Source organism: Mercenaria mercenaria, chromosome 10 (assembly GCF_021730395.1).
Source record: "Mercenaria mercenaria strain notata chromosome 10, MADL_Memer_1, whole genome shotgun sequence".
NCBI lineage: Eukaryota > Metazoa > Mollusca > Bivalvia > Venerida > Veneridae > Mercenaria > Mercenaria mercenaria.
Window position 1 is genome coordinate 7,367,849 of NC_069370.1, and position 23,819 is coordinate 7,391,667.

The 23,819-nt window shown below is 35.9% G+C and overlaps 1 protein-coding gene across 1 annotated transcript; it reads right to left on the minus strand.

Moving 5' to 3' along the window:
- Positions 1-477: 477 nt before the first annotated feature.
- On the minus strand, positions 478-20,645 carry LOC123559975 (poly(A) RNA polymerase, mitochondrial-like). Its single transcript, XM_045352157.2, has 9 exons — positions 20,479-20,645; positions 14,179-14,372; positions 12,164-12,343; positions 10,727-10,831; positions 9,574-9,681; positions 5,018-5,169; positions 3,698-3,924; positions 3,098-3,199; positions 478-1,596 (listed from the first exon to the last, which is right to left on the minus strand). Exons 1-9 carry the CDS (start codon positions 20,633-20,635, stop codon positions 599-601), a joined length of 2,223 nt encoding a protein of 740 aa, XP_045208092.2. The 5' UTR covers positions 20,636-20,645; the 3' UTR covers positions 478-598.
- Between the last annotated feature and the right edge of the window lie 3,174 nt (positions 20,646-23,819).

Genomic DNA, 23,819 nt, shown 5'->3' on the forward strand with positions numbered 1-23,819 from the left:
TTGACCTAAGTTTTATAAAATTCCTTCAAGGGATTTAAGAGATATAGAGCTGACACAAAATGGCAGGCTCAAACATTTGACCTTGAGTTGTGACCTTGACCTTGAGCTGGCATGGCTGACTCATGGGTTCTGCACATCGTCTCGATGAGGTGATCATTTGACCCAAGTTTTATAAAATTCCTTCAAGGGGTTTAGGAGATATAGAGCGGACACAAAATGGCAGGCTCAAACCTTTGACCTTGAGTTGTGACCTTGACCTTGAACCGACAAGGCTGACTCATGGGTTCTGCACATCGTCTTGATGAGGTGATCATTTGACCCAAGTTTCATGAAAATCCTTCAAGGGGTTTAGGAGATATGGACCGGACACGATTTTGTTACGGACGGAAGGACGGACAGAAGGAGGGACGGAAAGACGGACGGAAGGACGGACGGACAGAAGGACGGACGCAGACCATTCCTATAATCCCTCCGCCACGGCGGGGGATTAAAAATATAGGTTTCAATGCAATTCTTCAATGTAAAAAAAAAACTTTTTCACCTGAATGTGCAGAATACCTTAAGCTTAAAGTCACTTCAATTTCTGTGCTAATGCTATTTAACTTTCACTCAATACAATGTTTAGATTTCCTTTCTTCTTTTTCTTTTTTTTCTTTTTCCTCTTTGTTTGTTTCATTTCATTTGTTGAATCAGCAATATTCTCTGCATTTCTGCTCTTGTTAGACATTCTAGTTTGCTCTTGATTTTGAATTTCTTTGACATTTTCTAAAATCATATCAGCAATCTTGTCTACATCGATAACAGTATCCATTGAATCTTTCAATTTATTTTCACCATTAGTTTTAGTATTTATATTTTCATCCTTTCCCATCCCTAATACGTGTATGTCTCTAAGAGCATTCTTTTTTCTCTTTTTCTTCTTCTTTGTTCGTTTCATTTCATTTGTTGAATCTGCAATATTCTCTGCATTTATGTTCTTGTTAGACATTCCAGTTTGTTCTTGTTTTTGAATTTCTTTGACAATTTCTACAATCATATCAGCACTCTTGTCTATATCGATATCAGTATCCACTGATTCATTCAATTTATTTTCACCATCAGTTTTAGTATGTATATTTTCATCCTTTTCCATCCCTAATATGTCTTCAAAAGCATCCTTTTCATGATCGGGGGTATTTTTATTAACATGTAAATCGGACACATCTAGTTCATCTTCACCACCAACTTCAATTGCTACTTCCTCTACCTGACCATCATCAGTACCAAATTCAATATCTAAATCAAACAGTATACCTCTTTTCTTCTCTTTCAGGATCTGATTGGACAATACGCAAGCCAATCCCCATGGGGAGTTGTCTGCAGATTTCTCCTGATTAATTTCAAGAATCTTTGCAGAATGTTTACACATCTGTTGGAACCTATCTACCTGAATGGCTCTCACATTTTTACAAACATTGTGGTCAGACTCATGTGGATTTATAACACAGATATCGTACCTATGTGGTCTTTTGATCACCTTTCCAAAATGCACATCTATTATATAATCTTCAAATGGAAATTTGCTATAATACTGGAAAAATCCTAGCAACAAGCTACCTGAAATTATAAATAAATTTGGTGTTATAAACAGAAATAGAAACAAGAGCTGTCCGTAAGACAGCCAATGCTCGACTGTTCAAATTGTTGTCCTAGAAGCAGGAATATTACCCTAAATGTTAAAATATCTATACAGCTTAAATTCAGTATCTGAATTTGTTTTGGAGTAACTTGCATGCAAAACTTTAACCAGAATTTTTTCAGTTCAAAAGGGGGCAATATTTTACAAAATACATGTCAGAGTTATTGGTCTTGATACTATCGCCTAGTTTTAAAAGCCAGAAATCATGTGAAGTTTCAAATCAAAATCTGTATTAGTTTTTGAGATAGTAACTGACATGCAAAACTGTAATCAGGATTTTATAAGTCCAAAAGGGGACTTAATTTATCCAAAATACATGTACAATGTATAAAACATCAACTAAATATCTCTATACATGGCAAAAAATGAATAATAAAATGTAAACAGTTTTAAGTGTAACGGACAGTACTCCCTTAATACCCCAGTCATACAAACAGCGCGGATAGCTATGTCTAGCTACGGATAAAACGGAGTAATCTGTATTGATCCATACCCGAGCCGTACAGATCGGTACTGATTGATACAGATTCCTACTTTAAGGTACGCCTCAGGTACGGATCGATACGTTTCTTTCTGTGGCTAGACGTAGCTATCCGCGCCGTATGTGTGACTGGGGTATAACACGAATGATGTCAACATTGAATAATATATGCAACCTAAAACCGCTTAATTATATAATAAATCCAGTAAATATAATCTGACATGAAATTTCTGATTGTGTTCAAATGTCCACTTCATGCTGATGAAGAATACCCAATTTCATTTCAATTAGATGGAAACTGTATATTAAGCAATTGAGTATGTATGAGCCATGCCATAAGAAAACAGTCTGGTCAGGATCTGTGCTGTTCGCTTACAGGTTTTCTAATTGCAATAGGCTTTGAAAGCGAACAGCATGGATCCTGACCAGACTGCGCCAATGCGAAGGCTGGTCTGGATCCATGCTGGTCGCAAACGCAAAAGGTTGGTTTTCTCATGGTGAGGCCCATACTGTTCTGATGTAACTGCAACATTTTAAGATCCAAACTAGATGTATGTCAACAGAAAACAGGTGCCACAACCCCCCCCCCCCCCCCCTCGTCCTGTCACTGTACATGATTTCATGACTAGCTGAAATATTTATGAGACATAATCAACACAGACTGTTGAGCACTTTATGTGTATTTTTTCAATACTTAAAGGACCATAACTTTGGTATAAAGGAGTGAAATTCAAACATCTGTGCAATCTGACCAAGATCTGCACTGTTCCCTTTTCAGTCAGCACCCCTTTAACAGATAATGGTACTGTCTAAATTGAAAGATAGACAAGTTCATTATCAAAATTGAGCAGGGTAACGTAAAGACCTAAAGCAATAACTGCTTTACTATAATACAAACCTATATCATTAAGCAACCATTGTTTTACTATAATACAAACCTATATCATTATCCAGGAAGATTTTGCCTGTATTTCTTTTTGGTTTCTTCAATACAGTATCCCTCCATGTAGACAGAATATCTGCAGATTTACCTCCCCTACCTGAAAAATAAAACATCAAAATACAGAAATTTCAAAATATTCATACTTGTGCGGAATAATAAACTGGCAGTATCAAGTTAGTCATTTGTGATGTGTTAACTTTTAGAAATTTGACAAAAGACAGGTATTGATGTCCATCAATCAAAAAAATATGTATAATATATATTTCATCTATATGGAATCAATGTGCTAATCTGTTAGTATAAGCACAAGTTTATCATATGAGCCACGCCATGAGAAAACCAACATAGTGGCTTTGCAACCAGCATGAATCCAGACCAGCCTGCGCATCCGTATAGTCTGGTCTGAATCCATGCTTTTCGCTAATGGTTTCTCTAACTGCAATAGGCTTTGAAAGCAAACAGCATGGATCCTGACCAGGCTGCGCGGATGCCCAGGCTGGTCTGGATCCATGCTGGTCACAAAGCCAATATGTGTTTTCTCATGGCACAGCTCAATTATCATAACAAGTACTAATCAATAATATAATTTTCTTACCCCGATCTGTGTTTGCATATACTGTTTTCAAGGCTGGAAGAAGTCCCACATGCTGCAGGTAGGCAAGCATTAACATGGTCAACATGTAGTTGGAAAAATGATGTCCCATTCCAGATGAAGTCATATGGTGCTCCCTACCCCACATCTTTACCGCGATGACAAGGGGGTAAAACATGGGCTCATATACATTTAACCAATACAACATCTCTGCCATTAAAATACCACCCCTGTATAAATGAACAAGAGAATATGTTAAGTAATCGTTAAAGAGCATTCTGATAACTGTGTGGTTATTTAGGCATAGTCCCAATCATGTTGTGACTGTCTTTTTGATTCCTTGTATGTTCTGAAAGAAGGATATCCTTTGGGTTGGACAGACTTAACTAAAAGAGCCTCAAAAGTGTATAGAATGGAATGGAGTACATGGAAAAGTAGTCTGAAACCGTGATAAAACATAAAAAAGTTTCAAACATTACCTATCATTTTAACATTTACATCTACTAAGACCTTCTTTTCATCATTTTGGGAAATACATTTTGTACCATCAACCCAGGTGGACTTGGGAAAATCTTCTCAGAAATTGCCTAAATTGGGTAAAATTGAAAGTAGCCATAATTTAACTAATTTATAAAGATCCTTCTTGTGTATAATATAATATTCACAGATATGGAATGGTATATTTATAATTTGTCTGACAGTATATTATAATGGTCGTTTGTAATTACACATAAAATGTAGAAAAACTTTGCAAAACAGCGAAGCCCCTAAAAGTTTACAATCATTTCAGAAAAAGTTCAGAATTGAAAAAAAAAATTTTTTGCTTTCGGACTGCCTCCCTTTATTTGAGAAAGTTTTGATGGAGTAAAAGCCCTGTAAGAGACAATCGATCTTTTCTGATGAATAGAAAGGGAAACACAGACAGATAACTGGACAAAATGAAATGATCTGTAACCATGTAAATTCATGTAACCATAGTAACCATACTATTTTTCTATGTTTTATCATGGTTTCTAACTACATTTCTGTTTTTTCACAGTTTTCTTTAACATATTGCTTTCCATCCATGCCCCAGATTTTATGAAAAACTTGCTCATACTTTTAAAGCTATGTTATAATCAATCATTTGTGACTGACAGAAGAACAGATAGATGGACTAACAGACAGACAAACGGAAAAAAAATCATGTGTACCGGTATGTTCTCCACAATGTCTTCTACCTATCTACCAAATTTCATGAAAATCTCTTGTACTTTTCAGGTTATTCTCAACTTTTTTGGGGGGAAGGGGTGGGGGAGGGGACATAAATATTTATATACGTACAATCTATTACAGCTAAGGTCACATGACATCTTTGTGTGAATCTGGTCAAACTTGATTATTGGCACCCGAGCATGTGGAAGATGGAGAACATGGCTAAATAACCCAGCATTTCTCCTAACCTCTTTTGATAATGGTTTGAGGACCTCATATTCCTGAAAAAAAGATATAAAGAGTGAAAGGTTAAATCCAATGATACAAACTAAAATCAATTATTATTCATATATTGAGTTTCACATGTTGTTCATACATACACTTTTATAATTTGTACAGACGTCTGTGAAGAGTATATACAGTAATACTTGGAAATGGCAAACTCATCAGGACAATGGAACTTTGTTCCTTATAATCCAGGTTTAATGTATCTGTATAACAAATGGACATTGGTACCTACTAGTGTGTGATATGTATGGTTGAATCACTTATAATTAGAAATTAAATTGGATAATGCTTGATAAGCAACAAGAGTTGTCACAGGAGACAGAGCACTCGGCAATGTCGGTATTGGATAGTGAAACAGGGCACATCTGAGGAAGCTGAAGCTATCACTGGAGTATTTTAATGACTACAATGTGGGCGATGATACTGGACAATAGTTTGCCAAAATTATTCTAAGTAATAACAGAGACAGAGTGAAAGCGTATCAACACACTGACTAAGTATAAAAGGGACATAATTCATGGAATATTTCTGCGAAAGTAATGCACTATATGTCATATAATGTTGTTAATAATTTGTTAAATCATTTTAAGTTTGAATCAAATCCATTTAACAACAACAGAGATATGGAGAAAAAGCATAAAAATTAAACTGAAATTCTAAGTAAAAAGGGACTTTAATTCATAAAATATTTATGCAAGGGTAAGAACCTTGTGTTAAATGATGAGGAAGATGATGAGGAAGAACTACTTTAAGTTTGAATCAAATCCCTTAATTATAACAGAAATGTAGTGAAAATGCACCAAAATGAACCAAATACTCTTAAGTAAAAAGAGGGCACAATTAATGAAATATTGTTTCATATGATGTGAATGATGTGGATCAACTATTTTAAGTTTGATTCATATCCATTCAGTAATTAATAACTGAGATAGTGTGAAAGTGCATCAAAACTTTAACCTGAAATTCTAAGTAAAAAGTGGGGGGATAATTCATAATAATTTGTGCAAGAGGTATGACCCTTGGGTCATATCATATGATGTGGGTAATGATGACGAAGAACTATTTTAAGTTTGAAGTAAATCCATCAAGTAACAAAACAGATCACGTGTAAGTGCATCAAAACTTTAACTTATGCCAGCTCAAGAAGAATATCTCTCCATATACTTCGTATCATCGAGCTAAAGGATGATATTTTGTCGTAAAATAGTGTGTTTCTGTTTAATTATTTATTTTTTAAGTGAGTTTTTTAGTTTTCTCTTGTCAAAAGAGCTGCAGAAAGACCTCTGGTATAATCTGTATGACATAACCCATATGCCACTTCCTTTAAAGGGACTGGACTAAAAATGATCTTTCTTTAAAACTGAAGTTTGGCCATATCATGAATATTAGAATATGAGTTTTTGTTTCTAAACTATCTTAAAAATGCCAAATCAAGAATGGGAATCAAATCCAGATGACTGCAGCAATAAAAACTTTCCCGCTGTCTTTACCAATATACCACAGAGTATGTATTTAACGTCATTAAATTTAGATATTTACAATCAAAGCAGTTTACCTAGAGTAAAGGGTTACAAACGCTTTTCAATTTTCAAAGTAAAAATTAGTAAAATCAACTACCGGTAATTCACATGTGTTTCCATAGCGTATCGTGTGTCAATAATTAAGTTTTCTTAAGAAATATTGCATTAATTTCCTCATACCTAAAAATTTTCTTTTTCTTTCCTTGTACAAGCTGGAGGCCAGTGCCTTTAAGAGGACTTGGCTCCAGATTTTGGACAATAAAATTTTTTTTTTTTTAAACTGAAGTTTGTACATATTATGAACATTAGAACATGAGGTTTTGTTTCTTAACGATTTTTTAAAAAGTTAAATCACAAAAAGAGAACATGTATGAGAAGGGAATCAAAAATTGGTTCTTATAACATCAGTTTTCCCTATGTCCAAGTACACTGGATCATGGTTCCTGGATTCTGTACCAGTACATACCTGTTCTCAGCAAGTAACTGTCAACTTCTACACATGAATTAGACCTAGAGGACAAATGATTTGAGACACAATGTCTTGTATCAAATTGACATAGAGAACATATGCCTTGCCCAGGGCTCAAACTTCACGACCCTGCATCCCATAGATCTGTGCTTTCTCTTTTTAGCTAAGACAGGGGATTGGCAGGGTTTGAAAACAACTGACCTCTGTGTTGAGGAACCAGGTACATACCAAGTTCACTAATTTTCTTTGCTATATAGACATGCGTGTAAGTAACATCCACTTCTAATCATACTAGATGCCCACGGGCAACATGTCGAGCCCGCCAGCTGCCAAAAGTACTGGGAGTTGCACACGACACTCTGTCTCATTCAGGCAAACATTTATGCCAAATAAAAAAAAATATTGCAAAAAGTTAAAATATAAGTTATTCATAGTAACAGCAAAGGGAAGTAAATCTTTAAAAAATAATTTAAGCCCACACAAAAATCCTTATCAATAGAGACATGTCAAAATACACCTCATAATTGGATGTTACATGCATGTTGTACTATAGAAAAGTGGTCTTGATTTTTCCCTACGACCAGTAATAAAAAAGTTACAATATAAGCTATTTAAAGTAACAACAAAGGGAAGTAATTCTAGGTTCTTGCACATGACACTCCGTCTCTTGATGGTGAACAATTAAGCCAAGTTACATCAAAATCCCTCAATGCATGAAAAAGGAATACTCCGGACACGGTCATTCTTGTATCTGACCTTTGACGTCTAAGTGTGACCTTGACCTTAAACCTAGGGATCTGATTCTTGCGCAAGACACTCCGTCTCATGGTGGTGAACATTTGTGCCAAGTTACACCAAAATCCCTCCATGCATGAAGACTCGGGACAAAGTTGTCATTCTTGTATCCTTTGACCTCTAAGTGTGACCTTGACCTTAGACCTGCTTCTTGTGCATGACACTCTGTCTCATGATGGTGAACAATTGTGCCAAGTTACATCAAAATCCCTCCATGCATGAAGAAGGAATGCTCTGGACAGTCATTATTGAATTTGACGTTTGACCTCTAAGTGTGACCTTGACCTTTGAACTAGGAACCTGAGAATTGCGCAAGACACTCCGTCTCACTGAGGTTAACATTCATGCCAAATATAAATAAGATTGCTCCATGCATGTCAAAGTTATGGTCCGGACAAACAAATCCGTATGGACGCATGCACTGACTCATGCATGCACGCACATACACCGAACAGCCATTTGGATGACTATGTCTTCGCTTCCGCAAGCGGGCTTGACAATAAATGTCTTTGGAAAGATGATACATATGACTTTTTATCAAACTGAATAAGAAGAAAAGATATTTTTATATCAAGTTCAACGTCATTTTCAAGACCATATTTCGTTTCCATAACAGTGGCTATTTCACCTTTAATTTCCCTCACACTGCCCCCATACCTGTAACCAGTGACAACTCCCCAAATACGAGGGTGTCAGTGATGCAGTGGTTAGCAGGTTGGACTACAGTGCCAGCAACCCAAGTTCAATTCCCAATCACTATTGGTATCATGATTTAGAGTTCAGTGCTGGGTGATTTACTTAAAACTGAAACTGTTTCCAGTGGTATCAGCCTAGACTGGATGCTGGGGAGAAAAATATGAAACCTGCCATGGGCTCTACTGGAAAGAAGTTGTCAATCTATTCTGGGCCGGGACTTTCATGGACAACCCAAACTAAATAAAAAAACCTTTTAATGCTCAACATGTTCTTGCTGGCAGGTTTTCACATACTGAGAGTTCTCACTGACTGGTTAGAAGACAGCAACAGTCCACTATTCAACAGCCTGTCACTTATGGAAGTTAAATGAATTAATACCAAGGTCGAAAAAGGGGCATAGTTTTGTAAAAATACAGAACTGAGTCATGGAACCTGACCAGAGCACATAATTATCAGAGCATCACAAAACACAGGAGTATGAAGTTTCAAATAATTTTAAATAGTGGGTACTGAGATACCAGTCTATATGCAAATATTTAACTGAAAATTGACGTCGAAAAAGGGGCATAATTTTGTAAAAATGCAAAATACCCCATATGCCAGATCATCCAATGAACAAGTGTGTAAAGTTTCAATCACTTCGAATTAGCTGGTATTGAGACACCAACTTACATGCAAAAAACTTAACCAAAAATTGGTAGGTCGAAAAAGGTGAATAATTTTGCATGTCAATTTATCACAGTGAATAAGAGTCTGAAGTTGTAAGCTTTTTCCAAATTTAATGTTAGAGAAATACCAGCTTACATACAAAAATTTAACAAAATTGGGACAACCATGTGGACGCTGATGCTAGGATAAGTGCAGTAGTTAAACTTATTTTTCAAATAGCCAAACTAAAAAGGTTTCCTGGTTCTTACATCTAGAACATCATCCTTCAGGATCACCATGTCAAGGTCAGACTTTCCCTCTAATGCTAAACCACACGATGATGATCCATGGAACATAACCTGTGCATCTTTAAATTTCTGCAACAAAGAAAGAAGAAAATTAATAATGGATATACATGTACAAACATAATAAACTCTTTTGACCCTAATGAACACCAGCAGAAACAAAGTTATTCACATTCAAAGGCGCTATACATATAGCAAATGCAGCCACACAGGGCGCAAAATTCATCCTCTACTAGTACAGACACAGAGCGATCTGACCAGAGGGACAGAGTAAGATAAAACTCCCAGAACAGATCTATAGAGAGAAATCCTTTTTTAGATACAGGCCAGTCCGGCTAACTTAGCCTAGCTCTTTGCGAATAGATAGTCTGGTTCTTTAACATGCATAGGTGTATACCACCGATACTCGTGAAGCCGTCTTTCCTAGGAAGAACCAGTACAGACCTCTTAGTTAGGTGGGGACACTCAAGAGCATCCCAGAAATTTCCAGTGTCTGGACCAGGATTCGAACCCCGGACCTCTGGATTTACAGTCAAGCGGGTTACCACTAGACCACCAGCCCACCAACACCAAAGCTTGAACCCACAATCAATGAGGAACAAGTGATTTTAAGTCAGCGACTTAACCACTTGGCCATGGAGGCCCCTCTAAACATTTTAGAGTAAACAGTTTCAGTCCCATGTTCCCCTCACCCGTTGTACATGATATTTTGAAATAACTAAAAGTCACATTCATTAGTTGAAGACATACTGGTAATAAACTAACAAAGTTAAAGATTTTGACAGTCAGCATTAGCTATCTGAAATTTTACATTTGGCATTCAGCATTAAGTATACGACATATATCATTTGGTATGCAGCATTTAGAGTTGTCTTGCATTTAGCATTAAATAATTGGCATTTAGCATTCAATATTTGTTGTTTAGCATCTGGCATTTACCGTGGCACATCCTCCTTCCATAGAAAAGTTTTGCTTTAATGATATGTGGTCTGAGTGTTAGGTTATCAGAAATGTAAGTGTTGTGAAAATTGTCCAATCTCATGTAATAAAAGACATGACTTACATACATTTTGTATTTAATTGTAATGAAGTAACCACAAGGTTTTCAAATACTCACTTTTCTGACACTTCTTAAAACCAGCATACCAACGAAGAAATGTAATCGCACCATAGCTTCTGACATCTGCATTTCTTTGTATAAACACATTAACTGATCTGAAACCTGAATGAAGAAGAGAATTATTTGTAACTGCTATCTTCAAACCCGGTCAACCACTCGTATCTGGCATCAATTTAAATCCTTTTATTTAAAAGTACTCAAAATTATAAACACAAAGTGACCCAATGTTGACAAGAATCCTCCACAAAGATGGGTAAGAAACTCCTGATCTATCTTGTAACTAGATGTGTGTCCATAGGACTCCTGTCACTGTATGTAGATTTTTGACTAAGTAAAGGGTCATAACTCTTGTCTGGCTGTGAAATCCCAATTAAAACACCAGATGCACAACTTTGCTGAATAACAATCCTGTGAAGTTTAATGACTCTACAACCTTCTCTCCCACTTCTTCAACCAAAAAGTCAAAAATACATTCCAAATGAAATTTCAATAAAATCTGGCTTTAATTTAGACCTCTGCGGCCATCACAAGTGAATTATTAGTGTTCAATAACCTGTTTGCCATTACCCAAATAGACCAGAGATGACTCCTGCACTAATTCCTTTAGTACTGTTACATCTATCCAGCATCATAATGCAGTACTGTAAGGGAACACTGGACCAATTTTAGAGTCGCGTACAACAAACCAACTTCTGTTTTAGATCTTTTTGCAATCCTGTACCTTCACGGCTGTTTTTTAATTGGATTTTTTATAATTTTGGTAAAAAATAGCACTTGTCCTGCAAGGACAAGATCCACAGCACGTTTTAATCACCCAAAGCCGATTTTTACTTATATTTACCCACAGATGAGTGAATCTGTCAAGCCCAGATAACTCTGATAAAAATCATTAAACCAGATCATACCAATGATATGCAAAACTATACTTCACACTGATCACTCCTGAGAGTTGGTGAAATTCAGCCTAATGGTATAATGGTAACATCTGACATATAAAGGGCCATAAGTCCACTGAAAATCAATAAACCGAAACATGCAGATGATATGCACAACTAGGGTTGGCAATGATCACTTTTGTGAAGTTTGGAGTAATTCCACCTTGTGTGTATGCAACAATGCTTAGAAATAATATCTGAGAACACAAAGGATGTGTTTTCACCATTCAAGATATTCTTATAAGTAACCAAAAATATTGTGCAGAAGGTAGTAAACCACTGTAATGCTTTTGAAATAATGCCGAAAATTTACATTCCTCTTGCATTTTTACCAAAATCTTACTTTTATTTTCACCCACTTTATCATTTTTCAGTGTCAGATATACATTCTAAGCCAAACTTGGTCAAAATGATCATGGTGAAAAATTGCACCCAAACTGTGGGCAAGTAACAAACAGGTGTAAACAATTTAACATAATTTCACAATCGGGAAACTTACACTGTTGCAATGTTTGAGTGAGTCCGGTTGGTATGTTTTTGGCTGATATTTTATAATCTTTTCCATCAAACTGTTAATATTTTTATCACGTCCTTTAACTTTCTCTAACTCACTTGTATCTTTCACACGCAATGGTGTTCTTGCATCTAGCTTTTCACTGTATGAAAATTCAACCAGTACCTAGCAGAGAAAAATATAAATTTTTGATAAGTGACCATTTTGCTATTCATGAATTCAAACTACAACCTGGCTTCTGTCAAAAGATCAATGTAAATTAATCAATATGTTAAGAGAAAAATTCTCTGACAGATTTCAATAACAATAATTTACTGAAATGACACATTTAATTCTACCATACAGATAAGTTTCTGTCAAAGTAAAACTGAAATATTATTATTAGTTCTCTAGGGCTATTTTAACCTTTAGCCTGCTGGTGGCAAGTGACTCTGCCTTTGCAACCAGTGCAGACCAAGATCAGCCTGCATGGATCATGGTCTGCACTGTTCGCTTTTCAGCCAGTAAATATCCAACGTAGTTCTAGTGGTGAATTTTACACAGAATATACTTGTGAGGAGACTACAGAATAGGTCTGATAAAAATCTTAATAAAGGTTCATGGGAAGAAGTCAGTTAGAGGGTTTTTTTTCTATTACAGCTCTAGTGGTCACTAACTGCACACTAAATGCACTCAAGCAAAACCTTTTGAGCAAATCTGAAAAAGGTTTATCCAAGGTTGCTACAGACTAAGTTTGTTAAAGATCAATCAAAATGTTCATGAAAAGAAGTCCTTTAAAGGTATTTATTATTTTAGCTCCTCTTTGCCCCCTTTTAGGCCGATCAAGAGAAGCCCGTGCTCGGTTGCTAAAGACAAGTCTAACAAGAGCACTGCAATGCGGAGCAATACACACCCGAAGGTATGACCTTTGACACCTAAGTGTGACCTTGACCTTAAAGCGAGCCATCCGAAACATGCGATCTGCACGTCGACTCAATGTGGTGAACATTTGTGCCAAGTTTCTTTAAAATCCTTCAAGCAGTTTAAGAGTTACAGAGTGGACACAAAACTAAGTCATATGATATTTGACCCCTAAGTGTGACCTTGACCTTGAAGTGAGCCATTCAAAACATGCGCTCTGCATGTTGTCTTGATATGGTGAACATTTGTGTCGTCCTCTCGATATGGTGAACATTTGTATCAAGTTTCTTCAAAATCCTTCATGGTGTTCAAGAGTTACAAAGAGGACATGAAATTGATAATGGACGGACAGATGGACACCCTTAAAACAAGCCATCATAAACATGCGCTATGCGTGTCGTCTCATTGTGGTGAACATTTGTGCCAAGTTTCTTTAAAATCATTCAAGCAATTACAGAGTGGACGCAAAACAAAGTCATATGACCTTTGACCCTGAAGCGCACCATCCAAAACATGCACTTCAGCACGTTGATTCAATGTGGTGAAGTTAGCATTTATGTCAAGTTTCTCTGAAATCCTTCAAGGGGTTCAAGAGTTACAGAGCGGACGGACGGACACCAGCGTCAAAACATAATACGCCCCCTTCAGGCATATAAAAATGTTTGTGGTTGATGGAAAAAAGACAATTGCTAGACAATATAAATAATTCACCCTTTTATCTTCAGGTTCAAGTGAGCTAAAACTTTCATCTTTTTGGTTTCTCTGAACCTTTCATCTGACAGCCAAGACTCCATCATTAAGTCATTTTTGACATCATATTTGATATAACAGCTAAAGCAAGTAGGCCCATTCATTGACTATTTTTCTGCATCCGATGGGAGTTGAATAAAAAGTTTTGTATTTGTTAGTGAAATACTAACATACATATTTAAGAAAGAAAATTTGAAGGTATTATAAAAAATTATAATAAATCCTTTACTGCATGCCATCATTTACTGACCATTGCTATGACTTCACTTGAATGATCTAAAACAATAGCTCTATAACAAAAATCATCATTAAGTTAACTTATAAAGTAGTATCCAACGACCTGAACTTACCAACTTCTTTTTATCATCATTTGGAAAATAAAACCCTTTTTTGATAGTTCCATACACATTTTGCACACGTGTAATAATGTCAAGTAAGTTATCTTGCTCATTCAACTGCAACAAGAGGCTCCTATCAGCAGTTGTATAGCAATCAGATATCATCTCACGGTACGCCATAAAAACATCCTGGTCCTCAGCTTCACCTGTAAAAAATGAAAATTCTGGAAAATAGAGCTTTATACAAAACATATATGCACCAAAATATCAGATTTAGGGTGTTAATTGACAGTTTCAATTTTGAAAATATTCCGTTATTTTAACTGACAGTTTACATAAAGGGTCATCATTTCTTTTTAATGTTTTCCTGTATATTCCTACGAGGAGTGACGTGGAACCATCTGAAACAAGAAAATGACATAATTTTTGTATGACAAATGCCCCCTTGCTATATAGAATAACACAATCCAACAAAAGCTGTCTAATGACAACTCTCTCAACTACATGCACCTGAAGCCCTTCCAGAGCTCCAGATAAGCTTTTGGTGCAGTTGGGTATTTACCCATCACTTTTTGTCTGAATTGGCTATTGGAAATCTGAATTGGGTAAAAATAATATCATTACCCAACCTTTTCAGAAATAATTGGGTATTTGCTAAAACCAATTGGGTATCTCACCAATCTCACACAAACAATAGGCCCGATTCAGATGAACGATGATCCCACAATGCCCCCACTTCCCTTTAATTCCCACATTGGTACCATAATTTCCGAAACGGACTGGATTTAGTGGTCACATACCGTCAAATTACACAGAAGGGACAGCCCTTTCAGGTGTACACATTGTCAAAATTAGTAAATTGTCAAGTACTGTGTGTGGAACATTTAACATAACTTTACCAATATTGTTATAATTAAACTGTTATTTTTACGAACAGACACAGTATTCCTGAGTGTACCAGAAATAAATAAATACAGTGGTATGTAACCAAACAATAATTCTACAACTACAATTACAACATCTTTAACACGAAAATACCAAGGACATACAAAATCAAAATGGTAGAAGGTACATACATGTTGACACGTGATTGTCGGGGGTATTTTTAATTATATTTTGTGTCAAAACTTGTACGTTTTGATAGATAATGAATTAATTGAAATTATTTATTAAACTAAATAATGGTTATATTTTTATTTGCTTGCTTACTGTATTTATTGGCACTAGTACCGCAAGAATATAGGGGAACAGGCTATTATAATTCTTCATTTGTCTGCCAATTTTCAATTATTTTTTTTTATACAGTACGTCCAAAATGAAAAGTTCCAATGGACACCCATCACCGTGACACCAGACTAGCGTGTTCAAAGAAATTTGACCACCCAGCTGGGTGATTTCACCGCAAATCGCGGTGAACAGCGTGTCCGGACACGGTGCTTGCCGAACACGCTGTTTCGCGGTGAAATTGCGGCGGATTGCGGTGTTCATGATATTGTTTTATTTTAACCAAAAATTAAAAGATAGATTTATGTGTATGTTAACACAAAATATCATCATAATTTTTCAGTTTCAATGTTCGTCTGCAAGGTAATTTTGGAAACTTTTCGTATTTTGCAGGTACAGCACTTGACACGAAGCGTATACGACGAGATAGTGCTTAATAAACAATAAAACTTGTAAATTCAGTTGTTTTGTTTAGAGTTCACTTTTGCAGTTTTGTATGTTTGTTGCAAACTTCTGTTGTTATACTAACAATTACTTTAATACGATTACGTTATTTAAAACCCTATAACGATTAATCTTCGTTCACAGTTTGGCATGGAGTTAGATAATTATTTAAGAGGTAAGTTACCAGTTAAAATTTATAGTTTTTGAATAACTTGTTAATTTGTAACGAATTTATTTGCTTTTGTAAATATCAAAAAAGAATTTGAAATTTAATTTTAATGCAATATAGAATATCGGCATTAAAGTTTTCGCTCGGGAAAGAAAACAGTGGTATTCACTTAAAGTAAATAAAGTAATTATCCATTTAAACATTTAGATGCTTGTCTACATGTCTGAAACAACAAATTAATCGAATTATATCACATGACATTTCAAATTTCAGAAAACTATTAATGTGTAACATACAGCTGTTAAAAATTATGTTTTATCTCCTTTTTTTTTTTTTCAGGGCAAGATTACGAAAAATAGTGCTGAGTAAGAGCCTTGGAAGCAACAACTTACAATTTGATATATATATATATATATTTATTTTTTTGTAAACATAATTTTATTAGCATTAAATGTCATATATGTTTATAGCCTCATATAAAACAAAAACCTGTGTATCGGTAATGCTTACAGAAATTAATTTGTGTTTATTATATAATTCATATTATGTATTCACTACTGACAAAAATTGTTTATTCTCCATTCTGTATTATTTTCGGCAAGATTAAAATAATTTCATATTCGTAATATTTGCATATTCGTAATAACGTATATGATCTTTTTCATAAAATTTTGTCTGTGTAATAGACTGAAGGGAACAGAAACAAAATATGAAATAGAATTATACTGTTTAGTTTTAACAACTGTACGTATATTTGTCACGTTATGTGTGTGATTATTACATGATGATTTATAGAATATGTCTGTCTGTGTCCGTCTGTATTTTGTGTAAATAATCTTCGATTGTTGGTATCGTTTGTATCTATCAAAGGGAAGCATTATATGAGAACGCAACATAGCAAAATATTTTTTTCTTTCTAGTGTAAAATCATTCTTGGCTTTATTTGTTTGTGCTTCCTAATAAATATTATATTCCGTTAAATTTCGTACAGAAAAAAAATGAATTAATAAAAGATATAGAAGCCCGATTTTCGTTTTCTGCTTCTTCCCTCCTCTGGTGTTGTGCTGTAATTTTCACTCTTGTTGAAAGTTTCTACCAGTACCCGTAAGTATAGATAACAACTACTTTACGCTTTCATTATTTATTATAAACCATATGGAAATGATACATATTTATTAGTGGCTTTAAAACATCCTGTAGTGAACAGTCCCGCACGACGGCCAAAAATCTAGTCGTATGTGATTATCACTACTCTTGTAGTCCAAGCAAGACTGTCTAGCTGAACGTGCCTCACGTATGACTAGCTTTAGGACCGTGCGGGACCGTATTACTAGCCACAACCGCGTCTTGCTCCGAAACTTCACTTCTGTTTTTTTTCTCTTCTATTTTTTATATACTAGTAGTTGATGTGTACCTGAAATATAAAACAATTGCTTCATAACTTTTGATTTATCCCTTGTTTCATTGTAAATTTTACGATAATAAATCATTGCAAATTGAAAATAAACTAGACTACATCACGGCTACTAAACGCTAGCGCCACCACCAAATTGTGGTGATAAGGAAAAGAGCTATTGACATTTCCGTGGTGCAGCTATCGCTCGTTTCTACTTGTAAACACATAAGTAAAATTTATATTTTATCTTATATTTTTATTGATAGAACTTTTTTCGAAAATCGGAGAATGTAGTTCCGTGTAACAACATTTTGACTACAATTTGGCTGTAATTTCATTAAAAAAATATGCAAATTGTGGTGTCAGGAGCTTTTCTCCCGAATCTGACAGTGGAACATTTTCATATCGGCCAGTATTCAAACACCATTCCGATGAATAAACACACTGTAAGAACATACCCTTGCATGCAAATGGTGTAGAAATGATAAATAATTATATACGCACACACCACGAATGATAGAATCTCGGGTTAGAAGAAATATGCAAGGATTTTTAAAAGTGGTGGCGCTATAACTCTAGTGATGGCGCTATACAGTAGTGGTGGCGCTGTTACGGCATTCACTAATACGAACTGCGAGGGACATAAATAGATAGGGAATCCCTGTAACAGATTATTCCTGGAACTGCTGACGCATCCGGAACAAAACAAACACCAATATTCTCTAATGATAATGTTCCTGCAAGGAATTATGCTATTAAAGAAAGAAAAGCACGATCATAGTTTATTTACCTTTATGAAACATTCTCTATCCAAGAAAAAAGAGCAAAATACTCACAGACCCTTAGGACTCTTGTAGTCAAAGTAAATATTTTCCTTTGTTTAAAATGTTAATGTAGAATTATTTCTAACCTTTAAATATTCTACTTAAATACAAACGTAAGTGTACTTTAAATTCAGGTCAAGAAAAATAATAGCAATACATTTATTTCAAACAAAGATTTGTGTCCAGGAAATAATTTGAAGATATCGTAAATGGTTACTTCCCCTTGATTTTATATGTCGTTTGCATGTCATTGTAAACAAAAGACCTTACTTTCACAATTCTTTCTGAAAAGTGAGTACAGTGCATTTTCAATTCCAATCGATTAAATATGATTTATCAATAGAGCTTAGATGTACAATCTGAATCCAAAAGACTTTAGATTATTTTGCGATCATGTAGAGGTTACCACATGCATTTTGTTGAGTAACGTAATTTGGGTATAGTGTGGGATAGGTTGATAACATTGATTATTGTAGAAATTTCCGTGGCTTGCAGACATACATTTTAATATATATTTATAAATAGAATATATTAACCCCTAATCATATATAACAGCGCCACCACTACTGTATAGCGCCACCACTAGAGTTATAGCGCCACCACTTTCAAAAATAGTCGTGTTTTAACTTTTTATAGTGTTTTCCTAATTCTTTGGTGTATGGGAATACGTGCAATTCATTTCTACACCATTTGCATGCGAAGGTATGTTCTTACAATGTGTCTATTCATCGGAATGGTGTTTGAATACTGGCCGATATGAAAATATGCCACTGTCAGATTCGGAAGAAAAGCTCCTGGCACCACAATTTGCATAATATTTTAATGAAATTACAGCCAAATTGTAGTAAAAGTGTTGTTACACGGAACTACATTCTCCGATTTTCGAAAAAAGTTCTATCAATAAAAATATAAGATAAAATATAAATTTTACTCACGTGTTGACAAGTAGAAACGGGCGATAGCTGCACCACGGAAATGTCGATAGCTCTTTTCCTTATCACCACAATTTGGTGGTGGCGCTAACGTTTAGTAGCCGTGTACATGTACAAGTGAAAATGATATTGATTTAAACATCGAACAATTTTCATGACTTGAAGTTAAAATTAACTGTTTGAAACTGCATCTTATAGATAGAAGTTTTACTCGAAAACTATAAAATTTAAATACTCTTTATTGATGTCGACAATTACCTAATTAGCACTTGTTATACCAACATGAACTTATTAATCATAAGTAACCTACCAAATAATTTCGCAACATGTGAAAATTGGCAAACATGCTAAACGAAAGAAAGACTTAGGCAGTTTAATTGCAACAGAGGTGAGTAAAACATTTATTCCAACATGTAATGTTAGTAGTAATTGTTAGTGGACGTTTTAACATTTTTTACATACAACTATGAACATAAACAAAGGAAACAAAACAGTTTATAATTACACATCTTATAAGCTTAGTGTTCACCTGAAAACAGAAAACAATATTGTTAAAACAAAATATAGGAGCAAAAATTATCTTTCTACAATCAAAAACGGGATTAATTGAGACGATCTGAACACGGAGAATCACCGCAATTGTACACCGCGACGCACCGTGTCCGCCGATCGCTAGGCAGCCGATAACGGACTCGGTGTCCGTTTCGATGTGCTAGCGTGTTCGGGACACCGCAAAAGGACACAGTCAATCGTTTTTTGTCACCGAGGTCGCGCGAAAAATTGACTTTTCATCTTGGACGTACTGTATATTTAGTGTGGTTTTGGAAAGGAAAACATGTATACGGGTGTTGATTTTGCTTGTTTCTTTAAAATTATAACACTCCTCTTTCCCTTTGTGGTCGGTGTTTTACACCTTCCCAAAATTATACTTTAATAGGGCAGGCATGAAAAAAAAAAAAACAATGCTATTTTAAGTGAAATAAGTAAGTTTACAATAACATTTATGCATGTCCTAACATACATTTGATGCCTCTTAAATACTTCCGTAATCCTAGCCTATCCTCATAGGTGTGTCTAGGAATATGGAACTTCCATAATCTTAGAATAGGATTACAGTACCGTAATCGTACTTGTAGCCACTGCCATTGCAATTACACTTCTTTAAGGGGGTACTGGTGATTTTTCAAGGAAGCTCTGCCTTTTAGGTAGCACCTAATTTCATATTAGCCTGTCTGGACCTATCCCAAACCTGGTAATCCACCCTTGTGATGTAAACTGTCACGAAAAATACAGGGGACGAAAGAGACGGGGGCTACGTTTTACCGGTCAAGCGGGTTTCTAGTGGAATTTCGCCAATATTTCCAAGAGCAGGATGTTTCTCCTTCATTCTGTTTCCTTTCCAAGTCTTCTTTGAACGATAAAACATTGAGTGGAGATATTTAAGCTTAGAAAACGTGAGATTTCTCATGGACGCAGACATGTTTGTTGTTGTTGTTGTTGAAGAAGAAGCAAAGAGCGAAAGTAGGCCGAAAAGGGCCCTTTCCGCGGAAAGAGATAAGGTATGTTTTTTTATAGTCGGTTATAAATAACAATTTAAAGTCAACATAGGCAAATGAGCTTGTATCCGACATAAACATGATTATCCAGTAACATACAAACAAAAGACCTAGAAGAATCTTAGTAATTGTAGTTCTTTTTAACTTTGCACCTAATGACCTTGCTCATCTTTTATTAGCTATTAAAGAAATCAGTCAATTCATCAGAAACTTAACAAGGCAGTCTGAAAGACAGCTATTCCCCCGCTACTATTATGGATAGTGAAAGGGTTGATGACAATGGGTGAAACCATTAAACATTCGAATTATGACCTTGACCTTAAGCTGGCAGGGGTGAATTTTGAATTCTGCACATTGTTTTGATAAGGGGAATATGACGGCGAAGTCATATTAAAATCCTTCGATGTGTTTAGGAGATACAGAGCAGACATAAAATAGAAGGCTCAAATCTTTGACCTTGAGTTGTGACATTGACCTTGAGCCAACATGGCCGACACATAAGTTCTGCACATCGTCTTGATGAGGTGATCAATTGACCCAATTTAAGTTTCATGAAAATCCTTCAAGGGGTCTAGGAGATACAGAGCGGACACAAAATGGAAGGCTCAAACACTTGACACTGAGTTGTGACCTTGACCTTAAGCCAACATTGCTGTCTCGTAAGTTCTGCACATCGTCTTGATAAGGTGATCATTTGACCCAAGTTTCTTCAAATTCCTTCAAGGGGTTTAGGTGAAACAGAGCGGACACAAAATGGAAGGCTCAAACATTTGACCAAGACTTGTGACCTTGACCTTGAGACGACAGGACTGACTCATGAGGTCTGCACATCGTCTTGATGAGGTGATCATTTGACCCAAGTTTCATGAAACTCCTTCGATTAGTTTAGGAAATACAGAGCGGACACAAAATGGTAGGCTAAAAAAATGACCTTGACTTGTGACCTTGACCTTAAGCCGATATGGCTTACTCATAAGTATTGCACATTGTCCTGATGAAGGGGCCTCCGTGGCCGAGTGGTTAAAGTTGCTAACTTCAAATCACTTGCCCCTCATCGAGCCTCACTCGGGGCGTTGAATTCTTCATGTGAGGAAGCCATCCAGCTGGCTAACGGAAGGTCGATGGTTCTACCCAGATGCCCGCTCGTGATGAAATAATGCACGGAGGGGCACCTGGGGTCTTCCTCCATCATTAAAGCTGGAAAGTCGCCATATGACCTATCATGTGTCGGTGTGACGTTAAATCCAACAACAACAAAAAAAAATTGTCCTGATGAGGTAATCATTTAATCTAAGTTTCATGAAAATCCTTCAAGGGGTTTAGAAAGTATAGAGCGGACACAAAATTGAAGGCTCAAACCTTTGACCTCGAGTTGTGACCTTGACCTTGAGCCAGCATGGCTGAGTCATAAGTTCTGCACATCGTCTTAATGAGGTGATTATTTGACTAAAGTTTCATGATTATCCTTTAAGGGGTGTAGGAGATATAGAGCGGACACGAAATGGAAGGCTCAAACATTTTACCTTGAGTTGTGACCTTGACCTTGAGCCGACATGGCTGACCTATAGGTTCTGCACATCGTCTTGACGAGGGAATTATTTGACTCAAGTTTCATGATTATCCTTCAAGGGGTTTAGAAGATACAGAACGGACACGAAATGGAAGGCTCAAACATTTGACCTTGAGTTGTGACCTTGACCTTGAGCCGACATGGCTGACTCCTAGATTATGCACATCGACTTGATGAGGTGATTATATGACCCAAGTTTCATGAAAATCCTTCAAGGGGTTTAGGAGATACAGAGCGGACACGAAATGTTACGGACATACGGACAGACGGAAGGACGGAAGGATGGAGGCTATTCCTATAAACCTCCACCACCCGTGGCAGGGGATTAATAAAAAGGCATGTAGTTCTAGTATTAAAACAAAAATAAGGACATTACTATCATGCTCATAACTAAAAGATATAAACAAACCTATTACTAAAGAACTTACTAAATGCATAATACAAATTATAATAACAAAGCAAAAAAATAAAAGAAGCATAAAATACAAGGAAGGTAATAAAAACTAAAAATTGCTGGCTGAAAGCAACTAAAAGGGTTTCAAGCAAAATAAAAATATACACGCAGTAAGCAAACTCAGACACACATTGCACAGGCACACTTTGAGCCACTCCAAGCCTAGATCAGCCTTCAGAATTAATTATAATCTGTAGTGGTACGTAGTTTATTCGAAAGGCTATCCCAGAACTGTTTGGCTGCAAAGCGGAAACTTTTCTTACCATAAGTGCTAGTATTTACTATAGGTACTCCCAAGGTATTCACATTCCTGAAATATTAACTTTGAGATTTAACTGATATTAGTTCTTGTACGTAAACAGGTGATATATGGCTTAAAATCTTAAATACGTCTATGGCTAATTGTCGAAGTTTAATTGACATGTAGGATTTGCATTTTTATTCTGTCGAGAAGGGTATCATTGTCTGATTCAAAATAATCAAACACTGCTTTAACGGCTCTGTACTGTAGTTTTTGGAAGGTGATTTCTATGTAACCGCGCAGAATTTAATCAGGAATAGACTGTCTCACAACTATTTCGTATCTATCCGCTGTACAATGTAGTTCAATGCGGAATAATTGACCACCTCTGACGTCATTATCGTTACAGACCGGAAAATTTGGCCTACTCTTTCACCACCTTTGAGGCAGCCGTGGACTTGATCACAAACTTACAAGTACTCATGCCAAGCAAAAAATAGTTCAAAATAATATATACCAATGACTCAGTAATTTACTACGAATTACTATCGGCTGCATGCCTTTACTTCACGTCTTTTTACTTTACAGGGGGTTTGAATGTCACCAAGTGCAGTATCATATTGATGATATGGTTAGCCGAATCAAATCCTATATGTATTGGGTTTCTAACTATCAAAGCGCTGTTAGCGCTTGTGCCATATTTTTCATACACGTACTAACATAAATCACCTTCCATCAGTACTGTGCTATCAGTACTTTGATTAAAGTTTGTTTGTGTTTTCTTTCCTACAAAAATGCCATACTACAGGACAATATTTGAAGTTTGATCTAATAAAACATTTG

Coding starts and splice junctions, on each gene's coding strand:
- LOC123559975 (XM_045352157.2), bottom strand. CDS start 20,635: ATGTCTGCGTCCATGAGAAATCTCACGTTTTCTAAGCTTAAATATCTC. Junction 14,373..20,478: donor ACTAGAAACCCGCTTGACCG/GTAAAACGTAGC, acceptor CATTTTTTACAG/GTGAAGCTGAGGACCAGGAT. Junction 12,344..14,178: donor ATGATGATAAAAAGAAGTTG/GTAAGTTCAGGT, acceptor TTTCTCTGCTAG/GTACTGGTTGAATTTTCATA.